This window comes from Caretta caretta, chromosome 1 (assembly GCF_965140235.1).
Source record: "Caretta caretta isolate rCarCar2 chromosome 1, rCarCar1.hap1, whole genome shotgun sequence".
NCBI lineage: Eukaryota > Metazoa > Chordata > Testudines > Cheloniidae > Caretta > Caretta caretta.
In genome coordinates, this window is record NC_134206.1 from 182,321,334 (window position 1) to 182,340,735 (window position 19,402).

The 19,402-nt window shown below is 38.3% G+C and overlaps 1 protein-coding gene across 3 annotated transcripts in view; it reads right to left on the minus strand.

Moving 5' to 3' along the window:
* GBE1 (1,4-alpha-glucan branching enzyme 1) overlaps positions 1-19,402 on the minus strand; it is a 281,100-nt gene that overhangs the window by 174,644 nt on the left and 87,054 nt on the right. For all 3 annotated transcript variants that reach the window (XM_048868880.2, XM_048868889.2, XM_075117745.1), the window contains one exon: positions 10,243-10,358. In XM_048868880.2, coding sequence (XP_048724837.2) covers positions 10,243-10,358 — 116 coding nt within the window. The remainder of the gene's footprint in view (positions 1-10,242; positions 10,359-19,402) is intronic.

Below are 19,402 nucleotides of genomic sequence, written 5' to 3' on the forward strand. Positions count from 1 at the left end.
ACCTCACGTAAACTAACCGTATTTCTTTTCTAGTTAGCACTGCCTCAAACACAGGCATTTTTCACAAATTAAAGCTTTTTGTATTCAAATCTGCCTCAGGAGTGGGGTAGAGATGGGAAGGGTACAGACTGCAACTGCACCATGCTTGTGGGCACCATTTTGTAATAGCAGAGAACCAGGGGAGGAAGAGAAAGGCAGGTGCTACTAGCTAATATCCGCTGACAACGATAATAATAAATTGTGAAGATCAGTACTTACCTGCCAAATTTCCCTCCAGTGGATCTGACTGTCCAGACAAGGCCTAGGTTTCCAGCTGGGAATCCAGCTCAGCCAATGCAGGACAGGGAATCAGTCTATTATAGCAGGATAGGACTGGGGCTGCCTTTCCAGCTGGCTGTTGTTAGGATCCTAAGTACAAAAAGAATTCTGGCTCGCTGGAGGCAGCTTCTCTCCAGCATCCTTGTGCTCATCCCCTGATGAGTCAAGCCAATCATCCTCCATGTGGGGACAAGAGTGTGGGCAACAGGCTCTGAATAGTGTCTGGGATAGATCATACTGTAATTGTGTAGATTCCTGTCTAGTTCATGAAAAAATGGTCACATATCCCCTGCCCAATTGGTTCTTTTTATCCCCCATTGCACTATACTCCTGAGGCTCTTGCTGTTATCAGGCACTGATTGACATCCCAATCACAACCCCCCGTGTGCATCTACTTTGAAATGTCCACAAAAAGGTCCTTATTCTCATGTATGGCCACAAGAGTCTCCCTAAACAATGCTTCTTCCTAGCTAGCAATGAGATCCAAAGTATCACCATGACGCTAGGCTGCTCCGTGAGATGCATTGCGGGCCTTCAGGAGTGCAATTGCAATTGCGATTGTATTGCCAGAATAATGATACATTGAGATCCAGGAGTAAATAAGCAACATTTGGGTCTGTGCCGACTTTGAAAAAGGGGCAAGTGCCATCCTGAAAAACTGACACCAGGGCAGGGAGGGTGTATAAGTAAACAGAGAGGTCAGCACTGTGGGACAGCCACTGGAAGCGTTCAAGACATGGTGCACAGCAATTCTGTGTACAGGAACAAAAGACTGAATTAATGCAATTTGAAGCAAGCACAGTCCAGTTTGCAAAAGGACGCTAGAGTTCCTGATAAATGTGGAGTTAGTGCAGTGATGAGGTGCATCATCTGTATGCAAATATTTTCAAAGCGAATTAACTCGATTTGATCTGATTTTAAAAACCCTGTAGACAAGCCCTAAGTGCACTCTTCTCCAGGAGGGGACTTCATTTTGTGAATAGATATTATGCAATTCATAAAGGAACTCAGCCTCAACTGTGTTATGTAGGTAAATCGCTTGGGGACAGAAGTGTATGAAATTCTATCCAGGTGTTTTTGCTTGGGTTTTTTATTACCCACTTTCTTCAGTGTTTAATAATGAAAAGACTGTCTAGAAAACTTAAAGTAGATAAAGTACTACTACTAAAACCAGCCACATTTGTGGCCTTTGTTTCTCATTTATTTTCATATGAAAATATTCTCTAACCTGTTCTAAATTAGTATCATCCACTATTCCCAACCTCTTCTCATTCTGATTTAAAAATTAGTATAAAATAGAAGCTGACTGACCTTGTCACTATTTCAAAACTCAGCATTTCCTAGTGAAGCACTGAAGGTGGTAAAGATACTGAAGACCTGAGCGAATGCTAATGCACATCCAGAACTCAGGTTTTTAAAAATGCAATAAAAAGCTAGTCGTTAATCTTCTTCACAGGTGTACTTTAGAACAAACATTTAAGATTTATACTGAGAAAAAAGTTCAGGTTGCTTACATTTCCTCATGATATTGCAAACAACACACAAGGAAATCCTACCTTAGGACAACGTTCATTCAACACAATACCCTTCTCCAAGATCCACTATTATGATACTCATCCACAATATTCATTCTAACACTATAAACTCAAAATACTCTCAGCTTCAGTGCATACAAAGGATCTGAAAGTCACACTATCACACATATTCCAACCTTCCCATACCACATATGGTCATGTAAAAATCATAACCATGAAGTCTTCCTCAAATTTGGGTACATGTAGTTTTACAGAAATGCACAGAAGAGACAGTGGGAGTCTGACCCGATTGTGGTGAGATTTAGGGGAGGAAATGATTAAAAATAAGCATCCCTGTTGGGGCAGAGGGAAAGGTAACACATGCTAGTAGCAAGGTGCATATCTGCATGAGGGAAAAGGTATGTACTGTCAATAGCCTTCACTTTGTGTTTCCTTGCTTTACATTTTATGTTAGGTGTATCATGTATAGAATAATCTTAACTAGCACACAATGTAGTGTTTTTGTATATTAGTTATATTAATGATCTTATGTAAGAACAATATTAAAGTTAAGGTTGTGTATTACAGTGTGACTTTCAATTGTGTATGCATTGAGGACAAAAGTAACTTGAATCTAGCCGTACGGAATGGAAATTCATCAACTTCATGAAAAAACTCGTACAGATACAGACAGACATCTTCCTTTCCAAATGCAAAGAGATGGACATCACACCAAAAGGACTTAAGGTAAAAAATCCATTACAATCTACATATCACACAGACTATGCTGAGAGATTGTGCCAAACACTCTAAGAAACTGCAAAATCACCTGATCAACATCCTATACAGCAAACAGGGAAAGATTAAGAATGAGCTCTCAAAACTGGATACTCTCATAAAAAACCAATCTTCCACACAAACTTCCTCATTTACAACACAAATTTTGCTTCTCTACAAAGGAAAAAGGACAACTATCTAAACTGCTACATGCCACAAGGAACCACAACAGTAGTTCCCTTAATCCACCCAACAATATTGTTAATTTTTCCAGCTATACTCTTAGACCGGCAGAAGAGTCTGTTCTATCTCGGGGCCTCTCCTTTTGTCCCTCCAGGCCTATGAACATGACACAGTTCTGTGGTGACCTAGAATCCTACTTTCGACGTAACTGACTAGAAGAATATTTCCAACACACCTCTGAACATACTAACCCACAGAATCCTTCCTATCAACACTACAAAAAGAAGGATTCCGCCTGGACTCCTCCTGAAGGTGAAAACAACAGACTGGTCTTGTACATAGATTGCTTCTGTTGACATGCACGGGCTGAAATTGTGGAAAAGCAGAATCACCTGCCCCATAACCTCAGCCGTGCTGAACACAACGCCATCCACAGCCTCAGGAACAACTCTGACATCATAAATCAAAAAGGCTGACAAAGGAAGTGCTGTCGTCCTCATGAATAAGTTGGAATATGAACAAGAGGCTGCTAGGCAGCCCTCTAACTCCACATTCTACAGGCCATTATCTTCTGATCCCACTGAGGATTACCAAAAGAAACTATACCATCTGCTCAAGGAACTCCCTCAAAAGGCACAGGAACAGATCTGTGCAGACACAAGCCTAGAACCCCAACTAGGGATATTCTATCTGCTTCCCAAGATCCATAAACCTGGGAATCCTGGACGTCCCATCATCTCAGGCATTGGCACCCTGACAGCAGGATAGTCTGGCTATGTGGACTCTTTCCTCAGGTCCTACGCTACCAGCACTCCCAGCTATCTTCAAGACACCACTGACTTCCTGAGGAAACTACAATCCATCAGTGATCTTCCAGAAGACACCATCCTGGCCACTATGAATGTAGAAGCCTTCTACACCAACATTCCACACAAAGATGGACTACAAGCTGTCAGGAACAGTATCCCCAATAGTGTCACATCAAACCTGGTGGCTGACCTTTGTGACTTTGTCCTCACCCACAACTATTTCACATTTGGGGACAACTTTACCTTCAAGTCAGTGGCACTGCTATGGGTACCCACATGGCCCCACAGTATGCCAACATTTTTATGGCTGACTTAGAACAATGCTTCCTCAGCTCTCGTCCCCCAATGCCCCTACTCTACTTGCGCTACATTGATGACATCTTCATCATCTGGACCCATGGAAAAGAAGCCCTTCAGGAATTCCACCATGATTTCAACAATTTCCATCCCACCATCAACCTCAGCCTGGACCAATCCACACAAGCGTTCCATTTATGGACACTACTGTGCTAATAAGTGATGGTCACATAACCACCACCCTACACCGGAAACCTACTGACCACTATACTTACCTACATGCCTCCAGCTTCCATCCAGGACACACCACACGATCCATGGTCTACAGCCAAGCTCCAAGATACAACCGCATTTGCTCCTACCCCTCAGACAGAGACAAACACCTACAAGATCTCTATCAAGCATTCTTAAAACTACAATACACACCTGCTGAAGTGAAGAAACAGATGGACAGAGCCAGAAGAGTACCCAGAAGTCACCTACTACAGGACTGGCCCAACAAAGAAAAAAACAGAACGCCACTAGCTGTCACCTTCAGCCGCCAACTAAAACCTCTCCAGCGCATCATCACAGATTTACAACCTATCCTGAAAAATGATCCCTCACTCTCACAGATCTTGGGAGACAGACCAGTCCTTGCTTACAAACAGCCCCCAAACCTGAAGCAAATATTCACCAGCAACCACACACCAAAAACACTAACCCAGAAACCTATCCTTGCAACAAAGCCCAGTGCCAACTCTGTCCACATATCTATTCAAGTGGCACCATCATAGGACCTAACCACATTAGCCACGCCATCAGGGGCTCATTCACCTGCACATCTACCAATGTGATATATGCCATCATGTGCCAGCAATGCCCCTCTGCCATCTACATTGGTCAAACTGGACAGTCTCTACATAAAATAATAAATGGTCACAAATCAGATGTCAAGAATTATAACATTCATAAACCAGTCGGAGAACACTTCAATCTCTCTGGCCACTCAGTAAAAGATTTAAGGGTGGCAATTTTGCAACAGAAAAGCTTCAAAAACAGACTCCAAGGAGAAACTGCTGAGCTTGAATTAATATGCAAACTAGATACCATTAACTTGGGTTTGAATACAGATTGGGAGTGGCTGGGTCATTTCACATATTGAATCTATTTCCCCATGTTAAATACCCTCACACCTTCTTGTCAACTGTCTAAATGGGCCATCTTGATCATCACTACAAAAGTTTTTTTCTCCTGCTGATAATAGCTCATCTTAACTAATTAGCCTCTCACAGTTTGTATGGCAACTTCCAACTTATCTGTATGGGTGTATCTATCTTCTTACTATATGTTCCATTTCATGCATCCGATGAAGTGGGCTGTAGCCCACGAAAGCTTATGCTGTAATAAATTTGTTCATCTCAAAGGTGCTGCAAGTACTCCTGTTCTTTTTGCAGATACAGACTAACATGGCTGCTACTCTGAAACCAGTAAGTTTTAAGTTAAAATGAATGTACAAGGATAATAGTATGGTTGAGTTTCATGCTGGGAGCAGCTTTAGAAGTGTACCTTTGTATAGATAAAATGGCCAATTAAAGTGGCAGGAATAGAAACTTTTGCAAAGCTTGTGTCAAAATGTTTGAAAGCAACAGATCAGAGAGGAACAGAATCACTTCGGAAGTCATCTCTTCCTTAATGGAGCAGGAGACTTTCAGTTGTCCCACTTGATGGCCTTGTTTGGCAACCCACCACAATCAGTCCCAGAGATAAATGCGAACATCTTTATTGTTAGGGTGAACAACAAAACACAATCAAGGGCCAAGGGAGCAAAGAAGGACAAAGCTATATTCTAGCATGCAAGAATGAATTCCATGACTTCAAAGGGTATGTCTACAATGCAATTAAGACACCCACCTCCAGCCCATGCCAGCTGACACAGGCTTGCCAGGCTCAGAGTAAAGCGCCATTTAATTTGGATGTAGACATTCAGGCTCAGGCGGAGGCCTCAGTTCTGGGACCCCGTAAAAGGGGAGGGTCCCAGAGCTCAGGCTCAAGCCCAAGCCTGAATGTCTACACCCTAATTAAACAGCTTATTAGCCCTAGCACCATGAACCTGAGTCAGTTGGCACAAGTCAGCAGTGTGTTTTTATTTGTAGTGTAGCCATCCCCAAAGTGGCCAGGGCAGACAAAACATTGTTCACATATCTTGGAACTATGCCAGCACATCACCACCAGAACCATGGGACTTTACGTAGTTTTTTTAGGTTCAAATCTCATGTACCACCATGCAAGGAATATTAATAATAGTTTGTTCGCACCCTTCAGGATCAGGCCCCCATCTTCCCAGATTATACAAATGTAGCACAACATTCTTTTCTTAAACTCCTTCAAGCAAAGATTAAACAAATTAGTGTTACAACCAAGTTTGGGTAGCCGGGACAAGGATAAGAGGAATAAGATCACATTGATTATAGACATGAGAGTACATCTTAATAGTCCCAAATCAAGATTTTTTTTATTTTTGAGATGAATACGCATCAACATTCCTCACCAATCCTCCACTTGCCCACAGTCTAGCTGTCAACAATAAAATACATTAGCAGTTGTAGAATCAGGCCTTAAAGGGCAAAGGTAAGTGTGCTCAGTGGTTTTGAATATAACATGTAAAAAAGTTAAACTTGAAAGAACTTCATAAGCAGTAATTACAAGCAGAAAGTACATTTAAGGTTTTTATACTGTAAAAAAATATTCAGTTACATTATTTAAACTCATACATTATTAAGCCATAGCTGTATCTTTGATTTGTATGCAACTATTTCTTTCTCCCGTTCTCTTCCCCACCTCCCATAAAAAAAGTTTCTTCACAACCTAATATTGGAATTTCTGCAGGGTGTTATAATTTATAAGAATCTGTATTTGTTAACATGGAAATGTTTTATTTTAGATATCACGATAGAATGTAAATTCTGAATATGCATTCTTCATGTATTTTAATCCATCAGCTAATTGGTCTAGGTTTTTTAAAGCTCACAGCTCCATGTAAAAATTGAACTTTTTTTAAAATTAATTTTGTTGGTAGCTATCATATCAAACCAATTTTAGCGAGAACATATTAAAACTTCTCTCCTTATTAAAGTGTGAACTTTAAAAAGAATATCTAGAGAAGTTGAGATATCAAAGAAAGAGTAAACAAAGCAAAAATTGCATTTCTAACTGGATAATCCACTACTTCTAAGGTCAGAGTCATCTGATACATGTTCCTAAGTGAGAATAAACAATGTTGTATGGAAGAGAGGAGAACAAAAGAAAATAGAGATTAAAAAGGAGATTTCCGAATAGAAAATTAGCATGTATTCTTTTAGCGTTTGGAAGTTAGTGCTCATTATTTTTCTGATTTGTACTTTTTTAGAAAGCTAGCATTTCCCCTCATCTGCTTATTTGGTTTCTGCTGTTCCGATTGGATATCAGTAAAGTCCCAAACTCACCTACAATACGTTCTCAAATATTTCAGTGACTAAAATCTTAGTTTTACCTGGGAAACCTGAACATATTTCTGTAGGCAGATAGTTGTCTCTACATGTTGAATAATCTACGTATTGTCTCTACATATTTTTTACAGTAGAAACGGTATGGAACTTCCTGTGGTATCGGTTAAATGCAGCTTCCTAATATTTTTTGGTAGAAGAAAGTTGCTTTGTAAATAAATTCTGATTGGATATCCTGAGTTAAACACTTATGACTATACAAGTTTTCCTGTATTTTTCTGTATTTAAATTAATACTTTGGATGGCTTACATGGACGTGGTGACCATTGATAGGCTTTTGATAGGTGACCATTCATTTTTTTATCGCACTCTTAAACAATAAAAGACCAACTAAAATTTATTAAATATTTTGGATAGTTTTTTTTCTACATTTTCATATTTATGTGTTGTACTTGAAAACAAAGTATATTATTTATTACAAATATTTGCACTGTAAAAATGATAAAAGAAAAAGTAATTTTCAATTTTCAATTCAGCTCATACAAATACTGTAGCACAATCTTTTTGTTGTGAAAGTGCAATTTACAAATGTTGATTTTTTTTTTTTTTTGGTTACATAACCACACAAAAACAAAGCAATGTAAAACTTCAGAGCCTACAAGTCCATTCAGTCCTACTTCTTGTTCAGCCAATCACTAAGACAAAACAAGTTTAAATTTACAGGAGATAATGCTGCCCTCTTCTTATTTACAATGTTAGCAGAAAGTGAACAGGCATTCGTATGGCACTTTTGTAGCCAGCATTTTAAGGTATTTACGTGCCAGATATGCTAAACAGTCGTATGCCCCTTCATGCTTCGGCTTCCATTCCAGAGGACATGCTTCCATGCTGATGATGCTTGTTAATTAAATGTGTGACTCAACTCCTTGGGGGAGAACTGTATGTCACCTGCTCCGTTTTACCTGCATTCTGCCATATATATTTCATGTTATAGCAGTCTTGGATAATGACTCAGCACATGTTGTTCATTTTAAGAACACTTTCATTGCAGATCTGACAGAACGCAAAGAAGGTACCAATATGAGATTTCTAAAGATAGTTACAGCACTAGACCCAAGGTTTAAGAATCTGAAGTGCCTTCCAATCTTAAGAGGGACGAGGTGTGGAGCATGCTTTCAGAAGTCATAAAAAAGCAACACTCCTATTCAGAAACTACAGAACCTGAACCACCGAAAAAGAAAATCAACCTTCTGATGGTGGCATCGGACTCAGATAATGAAAACGAACATGCGTTTGGATGTTCACCACTTTGGATTATTATCGAGCAGAACCAGTCATCAGAATGGACACATGTTCCCTGGAATGGTGGTTGAGGCATCTGGCATGTAAACATCCTGCAACGTCAGTTACAACAGTGCCATGAGAACACCTGTTCTCACTCTCAGGTGACGCTGTAAAGAAGAAGCGGGCAGCATGATCTCCTGCAAATGTAAACAAACTTGGTTGTCCGAGCGATTGACTGAACAAGTAGGACGACTGAGTGGACTTGCAGGCTCTAAAATTTTACACTGTTTTAATTTTGAATGCAGTTTTTTTTTGGTACACATTTGTACAATTTGGTACAATTCTACATTTGTAAGTTCAACTTTCATGATAAAGAGATTGAACTACAGTACCTGTATGAGGTGAATTAAAAAATTTTATTTCTTGTGGTTTTTTTTTTACAGTGCAAATACTTGTAATAAAAAAATATAGAGTGAGCACTGTACACTTTGTATTCTGTGTTGTAAATGAAGATGTATTTAAAAATGTAGAAAACATCTAAAAATATTTAAATAAACCGTGTTCTATTATTGATTAATCGTGCAATGAATGGTGATTCATTTTTTTTCATCACTTCACAGCCCTAGTTGTTTTCCCTTTTTGTTCCCAGCCCCCTCTTTTGTCTTGTCTAATTTAGTTTACATTAACGGTGCTGAGGAAAATATGTTTGCAAAACCTGGTATACACTTGTTACATCAAAAATATTTTACCTATTCCTAATCCTTCAGTTAATTACCTAAAATATTTTCTATATACCAATACTTTTCTAGATAAAATCAATCTACAACCCAATTTGTGAAAAATTATTTTTCCTCCTCTAAAGTGATATCACTCAGGTATGTAGAGCCCTTTCCTGTAGAACCATCAGGACTAAAAACTTTGGTACAATTTCATAGGGTGATCCAATAGCTCTAATAATTGTAAAGTATTTCAAGTACTGGGGGTTAATAATATAGTTGTATGTTTTCTTCCATAGTCTTATGCCTCAGGGAGTCATTTATGAGGCTGAAAAACAAAACGTGTTCTGAGACCCCATACTATTTTACTTCCTGGATGACAGAAGTAAAGTGAAAAGACCAGATCTAGCATTACTGCAGCCCCACAAATAGCTCCCTGAAGCAAAACATTATGAGCAAGATATTCAGGTTCCAGTGGAGCCCTAACAGTTAAAGGAATTGTACAAAATATAAGCCAGAAAGCTGGGGTGGTTTTTTTTGTTTTGTTTTTTATGAGTTGCAAGTCATTCTTATTTTTCTTTTTAATAAATTCTGAGTATATATTCCACTCTATTTTCAGCTTGTGACATTTTCTCAACCATACACTTGTCTATCCCAACACACCATAAACAAACCTCAATCTTTTTCGATTTCAAAAATCCCAAACCAGAAAATTAAAGCATGATATTACTCATTCAGGACAGTGATGTACAGGTAAGCACATCACTAAATGTGTTTGTCCTCAGTTTTCTACTACAAAATATTAAAAAAATGAAATGCCTTAATTTAAAATCTAAACTCTAAACTCTACATTCAAAGTTGATGAGAAAAAGTCTAGAACCTTTAATTTTGATCCATGGGGCACAGGAGAGAATCCATCTTGTCCAGGTGGGATGAACAACTCCCATTTCCCATAATCAATTTTCTTATATGGATGAGAAAATGGATTCCAGCCATCTGCAATAGAAGAAGAGTATTACTGAGATTCATCCTATTCAAATGTACTAAAATATACATTTACTTTCATTGTCTGAAAGCAATCTTACTGAAAGTGGGTACTGAAAAACAAAATTGTTTTCTTTTACATTTGACACTACCACATAACACTGGATCAGGTTCAGTGAACAGAATTATCGGTTCTTAAGAGATCAGATTCTAATATTAACTCAGCATTATACTTAACAAAAAACTTATATTCCTGCTTTAACTTAATGCTGACAAGGGAACTTTATCATCATACCTATTTTTCTACTGTCGTTAGCTATTCTACAGTTTAAAATCAACAACTACATCTGTGAAGGAGAATCACTGCTCAAGACAAAACTACTTTTACTATAAACCATGATCTTGACCATAGCAGAACGTAAAACTTGCCAGTTTAAACAAAAAATATCTGAAATTTAACATATGCCCTTTGTGACACATTATACCTCAAAATAAAACCCTGTACCCCATATTCACCACTTGAATATGGTTATGATGTATTTTGTACAAAGTATGCCTTGTGAGGTATCTATCACTGGAAAAGTCATAATTTGTGAACATTACTGTTCTGTTGAAATGGATGTATCATCGTTGTATATGAAGTTATGAGATTTTGCTCTATGTTTGTTACTGAAACATGTTGTGAGCCTAGGAAAACACCCACAGACCAGTTCCCCAGAAATAGCAAAAACTGTAAACACAAGCATTACATGTCAAGCCTCACTTATACAGAAGGTGCAAGCAAGAACTTGTGATTCATGTGAAGGACTAAGTGTGAAGCACATAAATAATGAGGGCTGCCTACCCCCAGGATACAGCATGGATTTTTCCAGCATCTGAAGAGTATAAAATAAGGGACAGTGACATCATCAGACCACTTCTCCTCCTCCACCCACACTGAAGACAACAACAAGATCATTTGGGAGACAGAAACATTGAACTGGGGGGAGTGGTCCTAACTGGAAAACTTTCCAGTTAGCATAGACTGCTGTAGACTTTTGGGTAAGAGAAACCTTATTGGCTTAGCCTGGTAAAGCTCAGTAAATAGCTTATTTTATTTCTTTTTGTAAATCAGTTCTGATCTTCTATGCCTAGAATTGCTTAAAATCTATCTTTCTGTAGTTAATAAACAATGTTTTATCTAAGCCAGTGTGGTTTTGATTGAAGTTTGGAGAATGTACTCATGTTACAAAGGCTAGTGCATATTCAGTTCCTTTGATGGAATGATGAACTAATTAATGAGCTCACTCTGATAAAGGGGGTCTTGAGCAGCGCAAGATGCACATTTCTGCGGTGCAAGACTTGAACTAGGGGTATGCAGGCGTCACCCTATACGGAATTCAAGAGTGCTTGGTATAGCATTCTGATATTTTTGCCTGGAGGGTGACTTGCAGAGAGGCTGGGGTGAGTGGGAAGAGTGGCAGCTCACACAGCAAAGCAGGGTATAGTGCACACAAGACTGGAAGGTTAAGGGGGCACAACAATCCAACAGCCCAGATTGTACCCTGAGGCATGTCACACACGTCTAAAATACAAGCCTGGAAAGCTTGGGGAAAAATATCAGATAAGGATTTCCAGTTCAAGAATGGAGTTCTTTCTCACTGAAGACTTTCCTACTTTTTTTGGTTTATACTGAGAAAAAAGTTCAAGCATGAAACTATTAGTTTTGTGAACCCCAAAATGGGTAAGCACATGTGACTAATCAGAGACATTTGGAAGGTTTAGTTATCTAAGGTAGCACATTCCCTCTGGCAGTAGAACTCTAAATCCTCAGATATCTCCAGTGTGTAAGACCTACAAAGGCAAGCTGGTTTGGTGGATTGAGCAAAAGGCAGGAAAGCAACTCTTGAATTCCAATGCCCACATAGTAAGGCAAAGCAATCTTAATACTGCATTTATATAACACCTTCCATTTCAAGATATCCAGTTTGACCCAGTTACTAATAATTGTGGTAGCTCCCAGAAGCTTCAAATCAGGGTAAGGACTCCACTGTGCTTGGCAGTGTATAAACACACAGGTCAGTCAAAGAGCTGCTAATATATAATACACACACACACACACACACCCCTTTAAGCTCATTTTCATCTTCAACTTTGTACTAATTACTTCCATTTCAATTAACTGTTTGCAAACAAACATTCACTATACATTGTTATGTATAAATCTGTTCACATGTGTAGGCAAGTGCTCCAAAATATTCTAACCAGAAAATATTGCCCAAAATATTATGATTAGAAAAATACAGACATGCAGATACCATTCAAGAAATGCAGTGTCCTAAAACTTCACAATTAAAATGAAGAATTTTCTCCTACCTCATAATAAGTCACCTCTACCCCTTCAAGTCCCTTCTATTATGCCACGTCTTTCCAAAGGAGGAGTTTCTTTTGAAACAAGTTAATTCACTTTCTTGGATGTAGCCAGGAAGAGGAATAGGGAAAAGTTTATATTGTTAAATAAACTCCCTTGCAGGGACTGATGCTGCCTCTGTTATGCTGATATCACTCACTGTTGCTAAGGAGCCAAGAAACAGCTAGTCCCTAACATGACAATGGATCAGAAGAAAAAAAAAAAAAAAAACTTTCCTTTTTTTTTTTTTTGAGAGGGAAAAAATTATATCATCTGTTCAAGCCTTATTGACAACTTTAGGAAGAGTCAACGAAGTTCACATTTTATTGTTATTTGTATTGCACTAGTACTTAAGAGACCCAGTCATGGACTAGTACCCCCATTATGTTAGGTACAGTACACATACAGAAAACAGTCCCTGCCCTAATGAGTTTTTCTGTGACAAGTGGAACACAAGGAAACAGTAGAATAATGTTGATCGGCAGGACAGGCAGTGCTCTCAGCATACCAGCTGCCTAGCCATTGTCAAGATTTTAGTAGCTGAGTTTTAAGGAGAGATTTGAAGGACAATAATGAGGTAGCTTGGCCAATGTTTACAGGGGAGATGCTACCATTCATAAGAAACAATATGGGAGAAGGCTCAAAAGTGCTTATATGAAAATTTAAACAAGTGGGTGATGAAGGCTGGCTTCATTGCCAGAGTGGAAGTAACATCTTGATAGGCAGGTTGTGAAGTCCTTCAAATGAGTGAGCGAAGATATTTCCAGGCTATTCAGTGCCAAGTTTAAGGACGAGCCAACAAAATAGCAAGGAACCATAACATATCAGACTTAAAAGTCCAAATTTCTGTTTTCACTTAACTGAGGGTGCCTTTAAGAAGTCAACATCTACATCCAAGATACTGCCCTTCTTTTTTTGGAACAGAACAAACATTGACTTTTATGGTGGCTAGCATATATCCCCATAAAGATGGGGGTTATAAAGTAAACATTAAACAACTGCACAACTGGCATTTCCCTATCTACAAATTGGGTTGCCGAAAATTAAAACCCAGAATAGATTGACTGCAATGAGCAGAAAAGGAAAATCTGACTGGTTGAAACAGTAGATGCTTCATGCACAGCATTATGGGGGGAAACTGATTTTTCTGGAATTTGTTACAATCAGGACAAAACATAATTGAGAAAACAGCTTAAGTCAACCCTCTGTCTAGCCTAACCTCACCACAAAGGTTATAGAACTCAGATTTTCAGAAATGTAGCTTAAATAAAGTTTCTGCTCACCACATCCACCACTCTGAACAGATGTGTTATTGATAGCTGAATTCATGAACTGTCTAGAGTACAAAGGGAAAGTAACTAAATTGCAGACAAACTCAACATTCAGGGCTGTCTGGCCAAAGGAAGGGGCAGGTGATGGCAACATATCTAGCTCTTATCACATGGAGGAATGCAATGACTATTCATGTCCAGCAAATCTAATAAAACCAGATTCCCTCTGCAGATCCAGGCCTTGTCAAATACGCTTTACTAGATCCTACAGTTTAAGGTTCTTTGCATCCCATTGAGTTGGAAGGCATTACAGATAGGAGTAATCACCAGTACAAGCCAAACAACTTTATCATATAGCCCAATACCTTTTAGAAGATAGAACCTATGTTTTCAGTATCCCCCTCAAAGAAACATTTCCATCAGAGGGTGTGAACAGAGGGTAAAGAGGATTGTACAAGCATGTAACACTGCTGTACTTGCTTTCAGCGCTGTGCCCCAGGTTCTCATCTTGATCATTTGGCAGCTGTTTATAGAGATTAAGGGAGATCCTAACCACTATGTTTAAACCTAAAATGCTCCACATTTCATTCTTACATGGTTATTTTTAACATGGGGGGGGGGGGAGGGAGAGAGAATATAGATTCTTACTATGTTTTCCTGAGTACAAGTTGAGTTCACCTATTGCATAAATTGTTTCCCAAACTCATGATAGCTTTGGGTTCTACTGTTTTCAGAGTTATACAACGCACAAGAATACCAAGTATGAAAATTAGATAAAGAATGCTATCCTGATTCAGCAGTTTAAGAAGCTTTAATTTTATCTATTTTATTTCCCCCAAAGAAACTAAATTGAGTTCTCTTGGGCCAAACCCCATGACTATAAGAAAGATACTTGAAACAGAAGTAGAAATTGTAAATTAATGTATTCATTTAGTGCAGTGATCAAAAGGACTCTCTAAAACATTCACAGACTATCCCATTTTAAATTCAACTATTGCTTAAAAATGCTTGAATAGAGCTTTTTTTTGGTAAGTCCTGTGGGGTTCTAATTCATACTCATGTTGTCAGTGTTTTCTATATTTTATGAATTTTTTTATTAGAGTCTCTGTCCAAGAATAGCAAAAAATATATATGTATCACTCCTCAAAAGAAACATCCATTGCAAACACAGGTGTAAATGTGTTGCAGTAACCTCATTGTTTCAACATTCCTTTTTAACCATCAATATGGGAGGGAGAAGGATCTCTCTTTAAATAAACCTTTATTTTTTTCTTTAAAGACATCTGGAGCAATATCAAGCATATTCTGATAGTCAATAGTTTATACCTAAACCAAAGTAATTGCATTGCTCTCTTATGAGAAGAGCTGTGCTCTTATAAACGTGTTGGAACAGTTTCTAAATAGAAAAAATGGCTTGTGGCTATGGCACGTGTTCCTTAAGGGTAGGTACACTGGATAATGAACAGGTCCAGCTGTCCACAACCATACTTTCTTTCATTACGCTAAATGGTTCTGAGACACCTACGCAGACACCCTTATTTCCCTTTGCTGTAATGTGGTATAGCCATTTAAAAAAGAAAACTCCTTTACTATGGAAGTATGGCAGTGTGGGGCATTCACCAGCATCTCCACTGTATGAGCATTTTCAGAGTCTCTCACTCCGTTGGAAAATCAGCCTAGTGCCAAGCATGAATGAAGACAATGATGCACTGGAAATCAATATATGCATTTGTTAGTAGCATAGCAATGCTGCTTTGAGCTTCATTGGGATGCTTTCTGTGAAGGCAGCCTACGTGGACTTAAGTCTCCACTTAAAGCAACAGAATACCAACATTCTAGGAGCAAACTTGGCAGGGGCTGGTTGAGCACACTTTAAACTAGATAAGGAAAAAGAATAACTTGAATTCAAGTAATCTGGTAGATAGTCCCCAATATAAAAATAAGGTAGAAACTGAAATCAGAAAGAAGAGAAAAATACAGTATTAAATATACAATCAAATGTTTCCCATACTCAAAAGGCAGAAGTATGAGAAAAGTGTTACTAAACAGACTGGTCCAAACTCGAGAACATAAATATGATGGGATTATTCTTGTCACTGGAATATCAGTGTAGATAGATAGTAATTATGGTTAAGACAAAAAAGGTAGAGGGTGTGACATAAGATGGACACATGGAATAGCCAAAGACAGTAAATCAACTTCATAAGTGTCATATCTGTATGGCCTTGTGATTGTCTTCTATTCCTGCAGGAACTAAAATCACAGGAGTGTGGTGATGAATGCAAATGCCGAGAACAATAACACATCTGGAGAAGCATCATCCTCCTGGGAAAAACTGCCCATTGTAGTTTTTGGAGAAGCCGGGTAAACAAAAAACTGAGAACTGTATAAAATGATCATCACCCTGATGCGAGGCAGAAGTCATTCTCTCTCTCTCCCCTTCTCCCCACGCCCCCGCAAGAAACAGACACCAAATGACCACTAATGTACACAGACGGCGGTGTGTAAAAGGCCTGAAGTACTCTGTCTCTACCAGGGTCTGCAAGAGGAAGACAGATGGCTGCCTGATAAGCTAAGACCTTCATGTAAAGCTGTTCATTGCTTGAAGATCAGTTCTCTCTGTAATGCTTTTGTTCTAAATAAATACTTGGCTTTGTGAAGGCTGGCTGGTCACTGGTTAACCCTGTTATAGCCCCTGTGGGAGAGCAGGATGGCAGGTGCAGAACTGAACACAGATTTGCTACAGTGATCACAGTGAGAAGCAGCCTAAATCCCAGGTCTACACAAAGATTGCAGGTTCCATGTCCTGAAAAACGGTGACTGCTAGAGGCCTGAGACCCAGTGGGGTACCCTTATAGAGGCTACAAAGGCTACAAATTACTTCAGGAATTATGACAGTGGGATGGTAGTATGTTGGGATGATTTAGTAAATGTCTATCCATATCAAACTACAAACTCCGTTTTGTTTTGTGAGGCTCACTTGTGTCTTCTCTGTTGTCTTTTTACCTTCATCTTGAATGAAACTCCAAAAGATATTGACAAAAGGCAAACAGTGCAGGGCAATTAAAGGTCATTATCCTTGAATAACTTTGCCTTGGCAATATATTGGGTATGCTAAAGAATGTGGCCATTCCTGCAAGAAATCAGCTTTTCCAAACTGGATTTCAAGAGGGAGCAAACCAAACCACAGATCATCTGAGGGGGGACCTTTATTCCAATTGGCTTATATTTTAGTTCTCAATTAGATTCCTACCATAAGCCAGGTTTTAAATTTTTAGCTTCAGCTGTTCATGTTTTGAAAACAAATTAGGGAAAATTCTCCTTCCTTTTCACTCCTTTCATTAACTCTAGCATTGTGGAAATTATTTTAATCAGATTAAAAAATAAAATGCTATCTTCAGGTAGAAGCCAACAAAATGGAAATTGTAAGAAGCTGGAAATCTTAGCCATGTGTCAATTTTCTAAAGATATGGATGACTAAATAAGGTATGGAATGCAACATGGACTATTAAGAGTGGAAAAAGCAAGCTATCTGACCATTGGATTAACATACATACTTCTAGTGCTTTTCTAGTGTCACATTTAGAACCTATATTTATATATAAATAAAAGAGATAATATACAGCCAGCATAAAGAAAACTAAATTAAAGGTAAATTCAAAGTATTCTACTTCCCCAATTTTCAGTTCTATAGCTAATGCTCAAAAGCTACATTTACATTACATTGTCATGAACTGGGCCTTTATTCTGAAATGGTGAATTCTAAAATAGGGATATATTGCCAGTAGTCACTTAGTTGCTTAGCAATAAAATATGCAGACAAAATATTCAGTTTTCAGAGTAGCAGCTGTGTTAGTCTGTGTCCGTAAAACGGAAAGGAGTACTTGTGGCACCTTAGAGACTAACAAATTTATTTGAGCATAAACTTTGAAGTGAGCTGTAGTTCACGAAAGCTTATGCTCAAATAAATTTGTTAGTCTCTAGTTAGTCTCCAAAATATTCAGTGTTATCACATAGCTTTTAAAGGAAGCTAAATGTCAATATTGCCTCTAGTATCAAAATTTCAGCTAATTAATTGCCTCATACACTTGATTTACTCAGCTGCTAAAACGACAAATTGACAAATCTTAACGTTTTTGGTTGTAACATTTTAAGTGTCTTTTCAGATGAACAATGGAATGCCATTAGGGAATACCAACAGGTTTAATATCTCGATCTCAAAATGTTGAGGGAATAAAAGAAAATTCATACTGACAGGCTTATATTAAGGGTGGTTTGTTTTATTAAGTTTATTTCATGAGAAAATATTTCACATATGACTACTGCTTGATTTTAGCATTTTCAGAGGGAAACAATAAAAAGTTATCAGAGAACAAAAAGGACTTATAGCAGTGTCTCCAGAATCATCTGTCTTGGGCCAAAATGATATAACATGATATCAGAAAAGTTCTTTCTTTTTAAAAAAAAAGACTACATGGGGCACAAAATAATATCCCCAGAGAATTTCAGTATAGCAGTGGGGGGTTAGATGTACTGTGTCTAACTGTGTAGATCTGATGAAACAAATAAAGCATGTATATACTTAGCATACTGTGTCAGTTAAAGTCAGTCTTTTCATTCAGAATTTCATAGCTCAAGCTTTAGGTGGAAATTCTCCAGGGAGTGTCTATATTTTCCAACATGATTTTTCTTTTTGAATATTTGGATCAAAAAGCACTCAGCCATTTTTTGAACAGGAGAGAAGCAGAAACTACATACTTTTCTTATAACAAAAAGTTATTCAAGTGTCTTTACCTAAAGAATATCTCTATAGCCAAAACAGGAGTGGCTGAAAGATTTGGCAAGGAAATACCCCTTACTACAGAACAGTAGCTAGCTGTATTCCTGGAGAAACGGATTTTGACTGCTATCCACATCTGAAAAATTGTTAAGTATGTGCAGTGGGGCCTCCCTTCAGTGTTCTTAAAACATACACCTACATACCACTTATGTGTGTGTGCTTAGCTGCATATCATCCATGAATTACTGCCACCAAGTCAAGAACCCTTTTTAAATGGTTGAGATAAACACAGGAATAAGTTTAAGGGATCTTTTCATGCTGCTGTCAAATTGTCCCCGTGGCTTAGGAGAGTTTAAACAGGGCTGCAAGCCAGGAAGCTCTGTTCTTACCTCTTTCACTTACTGGCCTCAGTTCTATGCCCTTCAAAGTAGGTTTTGTGAATTCTCACATCACCCTTCCAGGAACTGAGCAAGGACCACTACCCCCATGTACAGAATAGGTACATAACAGAACCGAATCCTTTGTAAAACACCGGTATTTCAGCCATCGACTAGAGCAGAGTGCTTCTTTGGAAACATAAATTTTCTATCTGTGGGTTTAGTTATGCCGTCGGTAA